At 42.7% G+C, this 12,883-nt stretch overlaps 1 protein-coding gene across 1 annotated transcript in view; it reads right to left on the reverse strand.

Moving 5' to 3' along the window:
• SLC7A11 (solute carrier family 7 member 11) overlaps positions 1-5,595 on the reverse strand; it is a 314,366-nt gene extending 308,771 nt beyond the window's left edge. The window contains exon 1 of the mRNA XM_073641718.1: positions 4,898-5,595. Coding sequence (XP_073497819.1) covers positions 4,898-5,186 — 289 coding nt within the window. The 5' untranslated portion in view covers positions 5,187-5,595. The remainder of the gene's footprint in view (positions 1-4,897) is intronic.
• Between the last annotated feature and the right edge of the window lie 7,288 nt (positions 5,596-12,883).

Raw genomic sequence — 12,883 nt, forward strand, 5'->3', positions numbered from 1 at the left:
CATCAGACAAAACAGGGATTTTAGCAAAAATATACCAATCAGTCAAGTAAGTGACACATTGCTGGAATCAGGCTCTCTCTCTCTACATTATGCTGCTATCAGATTCCATGGCAAAACAAAACTGCTGACAGATTCCTTTTAAATTCGAGTATATCTTCTATTTTAAATGGTTTTCCACTACTAAAGATAGTTCATCAATATCAGATCAGTAGAGGTCCAACACTCAGCACTTCCACCGATCAGCATTAGCACAATAAAGTGTATGAATCAAACACCTATTCTCCTGTCACACTGTTTAGTGTTCTTTGTTGAGTACTGCAGATGACATCCCATTTAAATAACAGCTGCTCTGCAGCATTCGGCAGCGAACACTACACAGCATCACAGAGCGGTGATGTTTCATTCTATACATTGCTTAAATACAGGCACTGCCGGAGCTGGATATAACTGATTGGTCGGGGTGCCACATGTTAGATCCCCAAATATCTAATATTGGTGACCTACCCTCATGATAGATTATCAATATAACAGTAGAGAAGAAAGACTTTAACAGTGACACATACACCATTTGCTCTTGAAATACCCTAGAACTTTTTAGCATTAAGCAAATAATTGTTCATGGTTTATTTATTCAAAACCTAATCACCATAGGCACATGATTCAGAAACATTTTGTAACAAAACTCCAGATGTATAAAAATGAGATACAGTAATATAATAAAAATGGAATTCAAGGCTTTAACCCACTAAGAAAAGTGTTTGGCAAGGAACACCTACATTGCACAGCCATGAATTAAAACATTGTGATCCAAGTATCTAGGTCATCTTGTAAGACATGATGATGTAGGTAGGGCCAGTCTTAAAGATGGGGGACCCAAACATTGGGTAAACTCTTTGCTGCTGAAGGGGTACCGAAGGCTTGTGACCACCATGAATTTCATTATTAATTGTATGTCCCTATTATTTAGACATTGTATAACACACTTATTGTATTACTTTAGTTGGAGCTGTTACTTGGTTACTTTACATTGACTTTATACAAGTGCTGCATTGTTGTACTGTATTTACCTTTGCATTGTGTGACAATGATCCTTAAGGCCAACATACATATTAGATTTAAGACAAACAAATCAACCATCTAAAGTGTATGGTGACTGAATGGCCTCCTCACTGTCCCTTGGGAGAGATAGAAATCTGGTGATCTGAATACAAATACTCTATTCTTTTGCTCTTCTTCAAAAGAAGTTTGGGTCTGGAAGTTGCTTACACTGCTCTCCCCATGGAAAAGATATAAATATTCAGTAGAGCTGAGCATATACAAGGATGTTGGGTAGTATAGCTGTTGGCCAACCAAGAATTCTTCTGACCAGTATCTGAGGTGTATGGGTACTTTTTAGTAGTATTGTAATTCAGGAAGATTTATTTGGCTATACAGTATTTTACACTTATTAGGTTTGATGTTGCTCATATCTAGGTGATCTCTGATCTGTTTATCTATACACTGACATTTCATATTATGGTGGAAAACGTCAAGAACAGAATGTATGGCACAAGCAATGATCTAATAGTACCAAAACTGTGTAAAAATAAAAAAAGAAAATATCTGAAAAAAAGCCACAATGGCCTGTGAAAATAAAATGCAGAAACGGACATGCAAAGCTGGTATGGATATGTACACATTTTCTGTCAATTTGTGGATGTTTCCACCTGCAATACTGTCAGCAAAATAACAATGTTCATGCCCAACTCTAGAATCAAACTTTGCACTATACCTTCTGTACTTTTCTAACACTAAAATTTTATATGGAGCAATATTAATTGTAATGGTTAGAAAAGTAAGTATAAGTTGAAAGTTTATCCTGGTTTTGTCCTGATGAAGAAGTTTGAAATGCGTTGGCCAAGAAACCACAGAAATTGATCTCCGGATTCCTGTCTTATTATCATTATTTGATGGCAGTGCAGGTGAAACCCACAGTGTTCCAGCTCCTTTGATTCCTTCCTTCCTCGTGGGTGCAGCCTAAGGCTATGTGCCCACGATGCAGAAATGTTCAGGATTTTTTCCTGAGCGTTTCTGCAACTCCATGGCAGAAAAAACGCATGCGGATTGTACATGCGTTTTCCTGCCAGGGACAAGCGGAAGTGAAGCGTTCTTCACTTGCATTTCCGCATGCGGGTTGACAAGCGCTTTCCAAGCGATTTTAGCATCACTTGGAAAGTGCTTGTCAACTTGGTCACACTATATAAATCCATGCAAACGGCATTGATTTATATACTGTGACCGAAAGAATGGTAAAAAATAAATATATACTTACCTTCCGATGGCCCGCGCTGTCTTGCTTCCCTCCGTCCAGGCTGCCGGCAGGGGTACACTGAAGGACCTGCCGACGTCAGCGTCGCGTGACCCGTCACATGACTATGACGTCAGCGCAGGTCCTTCAGTCCATCGCGATCTGCCGGCATGAAAGGACGAGTACAGCGGGGGCCGTCAGAAGGTAAATATAATCTTTATTTTTTATTTTATTCTTTTTTTTCACAGTTTCTATGGTACCCAGGTCCGGAGGAGAGTCTCTTCTTCTCTAGACCTGGGTACCATCCACACAATGAAAGGATGTATTCCGCATGTCCTTATCTAGTGAAGCGGAATGCATGCGTTCTAATGCAAGTCAATGGCGGCAAAAACACAGCACTTCCACAAAATAATTGGTAGTGCTGCGTTTTTTCCGCAATGATGATCCGCAGCGGAAATTTCCGCAGCATGTGCACAGCACATGCGGATTATCATTGGGGAACATGGCATGCCTTCTACCATGCGTTTTTTAAGCGTTTCTGCAGCGTTTTTGCCGCTGCGGAAACGCTTAAAAAATGCATCGTGGGCACACAGTCTAAGTCTCTTTCATTGTTTGTGTGCACACAACCACATAAGGTGAGCGCGATAGTGCACATTCCCTTCTATACTATCTACCCAGATAAGACCCTATTGCGCTTTTTGTCCTTTCCAGATTTGTTGCTTCATCTCCATTAATGTTTTGGTTGATTAAGGTTTGCTGTCAAGTAAACAAAGTCACTGAGGTGTACCTAAAAATTCAAAAAATATATATGCAATAGCATTACCACTTTGTCGGATATGCAGTTATCGGCGAGATGCGTTCCAAAAGCACTGATTGCCCACGTGCTGAAATCAATACATAAGAACTGGTGGATACGGTATGCGCTCAATGCAACTGGAAGGCATGTAGGTGCCTTCATGGAATAGACGTCAGTGACATCACTCAGACACAGAGTGCCAAAAATTTTTCCAGCCAGGAGCAGAGCAGGTGTGACCGGCCAGCACCCTGCTCCTGAACCACAGGGACTGCTCCGCAACAATGAGTTGCAGCCTGAATCCATGAGGCAAGCCAGACACGTCTACATCGGACCCTCCACAGAGCTGCACCGATTCCAGGTAGGCTCCTTCACACCTTCCAGTTATGTCGAGCACGTACCGCATCCACCGGTACTCAAAAATTCATTTAAATTCTTAGGTTACAATTGCGTTTACCCCTTTTTTTTCGTATATTTGTGCACTATTTATCTTTTCATTTGTGCCTTTTAAAAGTCACTTTTTTATGTGTTCATCAGTTTTTTGAAGTTCCAGATGTTTTTGCATGATTTATCATTTGCGATTTTTTGAAAAGGTGCAAATATTTTGCGCAAATGTAATCCAATTTCCCCGTGAAGTGATTTTATGAATGACAGATTTTTATTTTACAAAAAGACAAAGGGAACAAATCAACAAAGCTTTAATGAGAGAATTCTGCTATAAAAAGCTTTGAAAAGTTGCAAAACTTTAGAACCTTTGTGACTTTTGGTATTTTAATGCCATTTTTGCCAAAGTGGATGGAGTTGGATGGGGGCATTGCAACCCCCTCTTGTCAAATCCACAGTGGCAGCATTCCAGTGACTGGAGTAAGAATTGTGATGAGGCACACACAGAGGTACACACCACTTTTCAGACACTCCTGATTCATTAAGAGGCGTGAATCGGTAACATTTGAGTCCAGCATGCCTTCTCATCAAAATCGTTGTGAAAAAAGTCAGTCTTGATGAATTGGGACCTAAAAGAAAATACAATTTTGGATTTTGTGCAAAATTTATGAACCACTTGTGCCATTTTGAAGAATTTGGCACCAAAAACAGTAATAAATACCACACGACAAAAAAAGAAAAGTGAATGATGAATTGGTACCTTAGCCTTCTGATGTTCAGAAGTTATTCTCTATATGCCATTCATAAAACAAATAATGTTTTTATTTTATATTACTATTAAACACATGGTGAATATATATAATTATGCAACATGCTAAGTTTAAATTTAAAAAAATGCAGTTTAACTGACTTTTATGGATTTTTTGCCAATAAAGAACCTTCTAACAATAAATCCATGATGATATGAGTTAAAGAACTTGGCAAGGAGCAGGTTAATATAACAAAGGTAAGAGCTAGTATTTACCGGCACACCCTCAGTACTCACACTAATAGCAGGTTACACTGTATGTATGTAGATAGGAAGAACACATGTGTCTCATACAGAGGCTATCCCTATGGATTTGTCAATCTCACAAACATCTGGCATGGAATTGAATTAACTAGCTATCAACACAAAGCAAAATAAATTCAATTACCATAACGTAATCATTATATAAATAAAACATAAAGTGTAATAGGATTACACTAAGTCACTTATAATCACTAAATGACTTTTTACCATGTCCTTCAGGCTGCTAATAGTTTAAAATGACTTTTTTGAAAGCAGAGAAAATGTGAATTCATCCTTATAAATTTATACTATTTTTTTATGATTTATGTATAAATACAGTATAACTACAAAATAATAATGTGCATTGGAAGATGGCACTTACCAAATAGAGAAAGGATGCCACATGCCGTCCACACAGTTAAGGACATTCCTACGCTGCCGGTGTGTTGTAGGATTCCTTTAGGGGAGATAAAAATCCCTGCTCCTATAATAGTCCCAATTATTATAGAGATTCCTCGCAGCAAAGTCACTTTCTTTTTCAGCACTACCTTTCCTTTGTCGTCTGGTTCTTTCTCCTTTTTTAAGGGTAACATGTCTTGTGGTTCATTCGGAAAGTAGCAGCTGTCCTTGGATTTTACGTGCACATCAGCAGCGGCAGACGGCTTATACATGGTTAAAAGGACTATAATATCAAAGCGAAATAAAAAAAAAATTATATAATAAAAAATAAGTTCTGTGCAGGTAGAAGTTGCCTCCACTTCTGGGATATACTGTCTGGAATGTAAACTTTCTTAAAGCTACGACTTGTTGCTGCTCAGTAACACCTGCTGCCTCACTGCCCTATCATTGGAGACCAAGTCAGCTTCCTCATGGGTTTGATGATTTGTACAGCATTTAAACTGCTGTCACACCAGGTTATTGCTGCCGAGTGATGATGCAAATTCCCCAGGTTTGCATCAGCCTCATGAAAGAAAAAAAAAAAAATCTTTGCATTACTCAGCAGTTCCTCTTCACAATGAGGCATGTTGCACAAGGAAAAACTTGATCTTCTTACACAAAATCTGGGGGAGGAACAGGAACTCCTGTTGTTATAAGCCGATCATTGTGACTTGCAAAACTGCTTTGAGTTCAAGAACAAAGACTATTCACTGCGAAAGCTAAATGTTTGGTGTTTCTATTACACATTCGTCCCCTTAGATTGTGGTGTTGGATCACAGTGACTATGCACACCTAGAAATAAAAGTTGTAATAGTTATACCATGTGCAGAGGGAAAGTTGGCAAGAACTGGGATATCCAGTACAGTAAGATGCTGAAATTTCTGCATTCCAGCATTCGCTTATGTAATGTGCAGATGTGCCTTCCAGGGTCTGTATAGGATCCAGCATTCTCTCTTCTTCTCCAGCTATATATTCAGTGATGTTAACTAGTGTTGAACGAGTATGTTCTGTCCGAGTACGCTCGGGCCGAGCTCGAAGTATTTATAGCTGCTCGGTGATATGCTTGAATCCCTCCCGTGTACATGATTTGCAACTGTTTGGCAGCTTTATTACATGGGAGGAATGTGTAAGAAATATTGTTGAGCGAGTATGTTCTGTTAACCCTTTCGCCGAGTATGCTTGGGCCGAGCATCGAGTATTTATAGCTGCTCGGTGATATGCTTGAATTGCTCCCGTATACATGATTTGCGACTGTTTGACAGTTTTATTACATGGGAGGAATGTCTATTTCTTACACATTCCTCACATGTAATAAAGATGCCAAACAGTTGCAAATCATGCACACGGGAGGGATTCAAGCATATCACCGAGCAGCTATAAATACTCGGTGCTCGGCCCGAGCGCACTCGGCGAAAGGGTTAACAGAACATACTCGCTCAACACTATTTCTTACACATTCCTCACATGTAAAAAAGCTGCCAAACAGTTGCAAATCATGCACACGGGAGCGATTCAAGCATATCACCGAGCAGCTATAAATACTCGGTGCTCGGCCGAGCATACTCGGCGAAAGGGTTAACAGAACATACTCGCTCAACACTAAATTTGTTAACCTAGAGCAGCACTATGGTTGAGTGACAGAGCTTCACCCCACCTATCGTTATCGTCTTCGGGGTCAAATGTAGCCAGAGCAATATTTGTATAAGGAATGTATATTCATGCTGGGGCAGATTTACATGAGCTATCTGATTTCAAGACAGTGTAAACTTTGACAAGATAGTCAGAAAACATGGTAAAGGCATCAGAATGGCTCAATCTTGATGATTAATTAATTTAATGCTTTTATAGACACTTTTGTCAATCTGCATACTATAATCTTTAATAATAATAATCTTTATTTTTATATAGCGCTAACATATTCCGCAGCGCTTTACATAGATTATCATTGCTGTCCCCATTGGGGCTCACAATCTAGATTCCCTATCAGTATGTCTTTGGAGTGTGGGAGGAAACCAGAGGAAACCCACACAAACACAGGGAGAACATACAAACTCCTTGCAGATGTTGTCCTTGGTGTCCTTGGTGGGATTTGAACCCAGGACCCATACTCTTATTAGTTAATGCTAAAACTGACCTGATTCTCCACGTCATTACGAGTTTGTAGATACCAAACAATTATAGGTTCTTTTTATTTAAATGGTGAAAAAAAAATCTAATATTTGTTTAAAAAAAAAAGTTGCCTTTTTCCAAGACACACAGCATCTCCATTTTTTGGGATCTTGGGCCGGGTGAGGACTTATTTTTTGTGCACGCAGCTGACATTTTTATTGATAAGATTTTGGGGTAGATCCGATGTTTTTTTTGCCCGTTATTTCATTTTATTGCAATGTTGCGGCGACCAAAAAACCGTAGTTCTGGCATTTTGACCCCGCATCCTGCAGACCCCGGTTGTCATGCCAACGCATCGGCGACCCGTGGTCATGTGACATAGGCGACGATGGGAGGGACTAGTGATATCCTTCCGCCGCAAAGATGTTAACAACCGCTGTCAGAGATTGACAGCGGCATTTAACATGTTAACAGCCGCGTGTGGATTGCGATTCCACCCTCATCTGTTAGTGGCACTTGATCAGCTGTCAAGTCACGACACCACATACATGTACGGCACATGTTGTGAAGGTGTTAAATAGAAGAGTATAGGATGCAAATCTAAATAGAAATGATGTGGAGCCCTGTTAGTTGTGTAGCCCTGCACTCCAACACACATTTCAACCAGCTTCATCAAGGAGAAGCTCCATGATGAAGCTGGGTGAAGCGCAAACTGAGGCGCAGGTGTACAGGGCTCCACATCATTTATATGTAAGTTTGCATCCTATACTCTTCTATTTAATGTATATGTTAACCACGAGGGAATGTACTGCAATAGATATGTCGGCATACTAACTAGAGTGGGTACAGAAAGTATTCAGACCCCTTTAAATTTTTCACTCTTTGTTTCAATGCAGCCATTTGGTAAATTCTAAAAAGTTCATTTTTTTTTCTCATTAAAGTACACTCTGCACCCCATTTTGACTGAAAAAAAACCAGAAATGTAGAAATTAGTGTTGAGCGAACATGCTCGACACTGCTCGGTACTCGCCCGAGCATCACGCTACTCGGGATGTTCGGCAAGCACCGAGCATTTCCGGGTTACTCGGGCGGGAGCTCGGGTCTCTGCCCTGCATGTTTGGCGCTCTTTACAGAGCCAATGAACATGCAGGGATTGCCAGCCAGTCACTGTAATGCCGCAGCCATGTTGTTTGTGGGCATTACAGTGATTGGCTGGCCGCACAGCGTCACCTCGAGTATTTAAAACCGGGCGCCGCCATCTTGGACACAGTCGCTCCGGATCAGTCAGTGTAGGGACAGCGCTGCTGATTTAGGGAGAGATATATCCTGCAAAATAGTTAGTGTAGGGTCTGTAAAGGCTGCCAGATCAAACAAACAGTCCTTCTCAGGACTAATATCCATCCCAGGTATATCAGGCAGGCAGGCAGGCAGGCTGTATAGGAGACGCAGTGGTTATACCAGCAAATGCTGCATTACAGTCCTGTGTGCTGCTCCTGTTGCTGAAATTGCTGGACTTAGCTCCAGGTCCCGGGGGCCAGGAAAAATCCTTTTTTTTTTATCTAAATCCTCTTTTTTTTTTCCTCCTTTACAATGTACAAATACCCATCTTATTAACCTTTTGGTGCCCCCCCCCCAAAAAAAAAAAGTGTGCCTCTGATTTTTCAGACACAAATATATCTGTTGAAAATAGTCTGGTGTAGGCCAGAGAAATAGAAGTGTGGTTTTGCAGTTCTATGGGCCATTTGTATCTTAAAAAAACAGTTTGAGTGTGTCGCTCACTGTTCAGCCGCAAATATATATATATTTTAAAAAGCCTGGTATACACCAGTAAATTATTACTGTGGTTTTGATGTTCCACGGTAAAACATCTCTATTATCCTGTGTTTGGCATTTTTTGCTGTATAAAACTAATAAGTGTCTCCCTGATTTTTCAGACATAAATATATCTGTTCAAAATAGTCTGGTGTAGGCCAGAGAGACAGAAGTGTGCTTTTGCTGTTCCACGGTAAAAAATCTCTATTATCCTGCTTTTTGCATTTTTTGCTGTAAAAAAAAAAAAATAGTGTCTCCCTGATTTTTCAGACACAAATATATCTGTTGAAAATAGTCTGGTGTAGGCCCGAGAAATACAAGTGTGATTTTTCAGTTCCACTGTACAAACCTCTGTATTATCCACTTTTGGGCCATTTGTATCTAAAAAAAACTGTTTGAGTGTGTCGCTCACTGTTCAGCCGCAAATATATATATGTTTTAAAAAGCCTGGTTTACACCAGTAAATTATTACTGTGGTTTTGATGTTCCACGGTGAAGCATCTCTATTATCCTGTTTTTGGCATTTTTTGCTGTATAAAAATAATAATAGTGTCTCCCTGATTTTTCAGACACAAATATATCTGTTGAAAGTAGTCTGGTGTAGGCCAGAGAGACTGAAGTGTGCTTTTGCTGTTCCACGGTAAAAAATCTCTATTATCCTGCTGTTTGCATTTTTTGCTGTAAAAAAAAAAAAATAGTGCCTCCCTAATTTTTCAGACACAAATATATCTGTTGAAAATAGTCTGGTGTAGGCCCAAGAATTACAAGTGTGGTTTTGCAGTTCCACGGTACAAACCACTGTATTATCCACTTTTGGGCCATTTGTATCTAAAAAAAACAGTTTGAGTGTGTCGCTCACTGTTCAGCCGCAAATATATATATATTTTAAAAAGCCTGGTATAGACCAGTAAATTATAACTGTGGTTTTGCTGTTCCACGGTAAAAAATCTCTATTATTCAGGTTTTGGTAGTTTTTTCCGTAAAGAAAAACAGTAGTGTCTCCTGACTGTTGTGACACAAAAATATATCTGTTGAAAATAGTCGTGTGTAGGCCCGACATCCCAGTGTGGTTTCGCAGTTCCACGGGTCAAATCGCTGTACTATCCAGTTTTGGGCCTTTTGTATCTAAAAAAAAAGCAGTTTGAGTGTGTCGCTCACTGTTCAGCCGCAAATATCTCCATTTAAAAAAGTGTGGTATACCCCAGTAAACAATAACTGTGGTTTTCCTCTTCCACGGTTCTAATCTACTCTTTATTACCATTTTTCCATTGATAGTGCAAGTGTAAGCTATTTTACTTCATTTACAATGGGCAAGGCGCGTGGCAAGGGACGTGGAAGTGGACGTTCTGGTGATGGTTCGTGCAGAGGACGGGGCCGTGGCCAAGGTGAAAATGTGCCACAACCAACAGCCACATCTTCTCGCTCCCACTTCTTGACCGAATTACTAGGGAAGCACAGAACAACACCAGTATTGAGAACTGATCAGTGTGAACAGGTTATTAATTGGATAGCAGACAATACTTCCAGTTACCTGGGCACCACCACCTCTGGTCTTTTTTCCACAGGGTCAACTCTTAGTAGCCGTGAGTCTCGACCGCAGACTCCTCCTCACCCTGATGCTCCTTCCTCCCACCATGCCGAGTGTCGTCAGACAGCAAGTGATCCCACACTTGGACACTCTGAAGAGCTGTTCACTGGTCCATTTCCATATTTGGGCCCCTCGCCTGATACGCTTGAAGTAGTGGAGGAGGAGATCCCATGTTGCGATGCCCAAATATTTGAACAGCCACGGCCACAGGAAGTCGACGTTGGCAATCTATCACAAGAGGTGGACGATGACGAGACACAATTGCCAGGAAGTGAGGAGGAGGATCGTGGTGCGCAAGTGGAAGAGGAGGAGGTGGTGGATGATCTACTAACTGACCCAACGTGGAAGGAGGACATGCAGAGTGAGGCGAGCAGCACACAGGGGGAGGGAGGCAGAGTACAAGCGGTAGGTCTTCCAGAGTCTGGAATTTTTTTAAAGACTCTGCTGATAACCCCAAAAAGGCCATATGTTCCACCTGCCATGCCAGCATCAGCAGGGGTGACAAAACTACCAGCCGGACCACCACCAGCATGATCAGGCACATGGCAGCAAAGCACCCGACTTTGTGGGGCGAAACCCAGGGTCCACGACCAGTGTCAGCGGGTGTCACCACTGCTTCTTCCACTGTTGTGCGTGCAATAGAACCCCCTGTTGTGTGTGCAAGGCAATCCCCTGTCCATACTGCATGGAAAGATGCCCCCTCCTCTCAGTCTTCACTTGTTATGGCAGTTTCTCAAGAAACAGCATCAATGTCCACGTCCACGTTCCAACACAGCGTTCAATTGTCCATATCCCAGACCTTTGAATGAAAGCGGAAATTCGCAGCTAACACCCCACAGGCCACAGTCCTAAATTCGCACATTTCACGACTGCTTGCATTGGAAATGCTGCCTTTTAGGCTGGTGGAGACGGAATCCTTCCGCAATCTTATGGCAGTGGCCGTCCCTCGGTACTCGGTCCCCAGCCGACATTATTTTGCCCGGTGTGCCATCCCCGCACTACACAAGCACGTGTCCCAAAGCATCTGCCGTGCCCTCAACAACGCAGTTACTGGGAGAGTCCACCTGACAACGGACACGTGGACAAGTGCTTGTGGCCAGGGACGGTACATCTCTCTGATGGCACACTGGGTAAACATAGTGGAAGCCGGGACCCAGTCGGACCTTGGGACGGAACACATCTTCCCCACACCGAGGATTGCGGGCCCTATGTCAGTCAGAGTTGCCCCCACAGTGTACAGCTCCTGCGCATCCTCCTCCTCCTCCTCATGTTCAGCCTCCATCTCAGATATCACCACATCAGTTACAAGCTGGAAGCATTGCAGTACTGCCTCCGCCAAGCGGCAACAGGCTGTGCTGAAACTCATAAGCTTAGGTGATAAACCTCACACTGCTTGTGAGTTGTGGACAGCTGTGAAAGAGCAGGCAGATCTGTGGCTGAGACCGCTGAACCTACATCCCGGCATGGTCATGTGTGACAATGGCCGTAACCTGGTGGCGGCTCGGAGGCGACGTGAGATCACACACGTACCATGCCTGGCTCATGTGCTTAACCTCGTGGTTCAGCGGTTTCTTAAATCGTACCCCGAGTTGCCAGATCTGCTCGTGAAAGTACGCCGCCTGTCAGCTCATTTTCGCAAGTCGGCTACAGCTTCCGCCGCCCTTGCTGTGTTGCAGCAGCGTTTGCAGCTTCCGGCACACCGACTGGTGTGTGATGTCCCCACACGTTGGAACTATACCCTCCACATGTTGCAAAGGATTTGGGAGCAGAAGAGAGCAGTTGTGGAGTACCAGCTGCAACAAGGTCGTCGATATTCAGGTCAGACTCCACACATAAGACCTCAGGAGTGGACCTGGATGTCTGACATATGTACCATCCTGACAAACTTTGAGGAGGCCACCAAGATGGTGAGTGGCGATGACGCCATCATTAGTGTCAGCATCCCACTTGTCTGTCTTTTGCAACGCTCTCTGCAGAGAATTGAAGAGGAGGCATTGCAGCCAGAGTATGATGAGATGGATCAAGAAGCTGTAGCGGGTGATTACACACAGCCCAGCTTCATCTCATCCCAACGTGCATTGGGGGACAATGAGGGAGAGGAGGAGGAGGAGGAGGAAGAACAGGAGCTGCTATCATGCGTTGTAGACGGTAGTACCTGTACAAGTGTCATACCGTCGGTTCAGCGTGGGTGGCCTGAGGACAGGGGGGAGGAGGAAGAGGAGGAGGAGGAGGAGGAGGAGAGCATGGTCAGTCGTCATCTTGGTGTGGACACGGAAATCTTGCCCGTTACCAGTCTGGCACGCATGGCTGACTTTATGTTACGCTGCCTTAACCGTGACCCTCGCGTTGTCAAAATGTTGGGTGACAGTCATTACTGGTTGGTGACACTTGTAGACCCCCGCTACAAGGAGAACTTTCACT

The sequence above is a fragment of the Phyllobates terribilis genome, unplaced genomic scaffold, assembly GCF_046119375.1.
Source record: "Phyllobates terribilis strain yellow unplaced genomic scaffold, ASM4611937v1 Scaffold_1__5_contigs__length_1240528914, whole genome shotgun sequence".
Lineage (NCBI taxonomy): Eukaryota > Metazoa > Chordata > Amphibia > Anura > Dendrobatidae > Phyllobates > Phyllobates terribilis.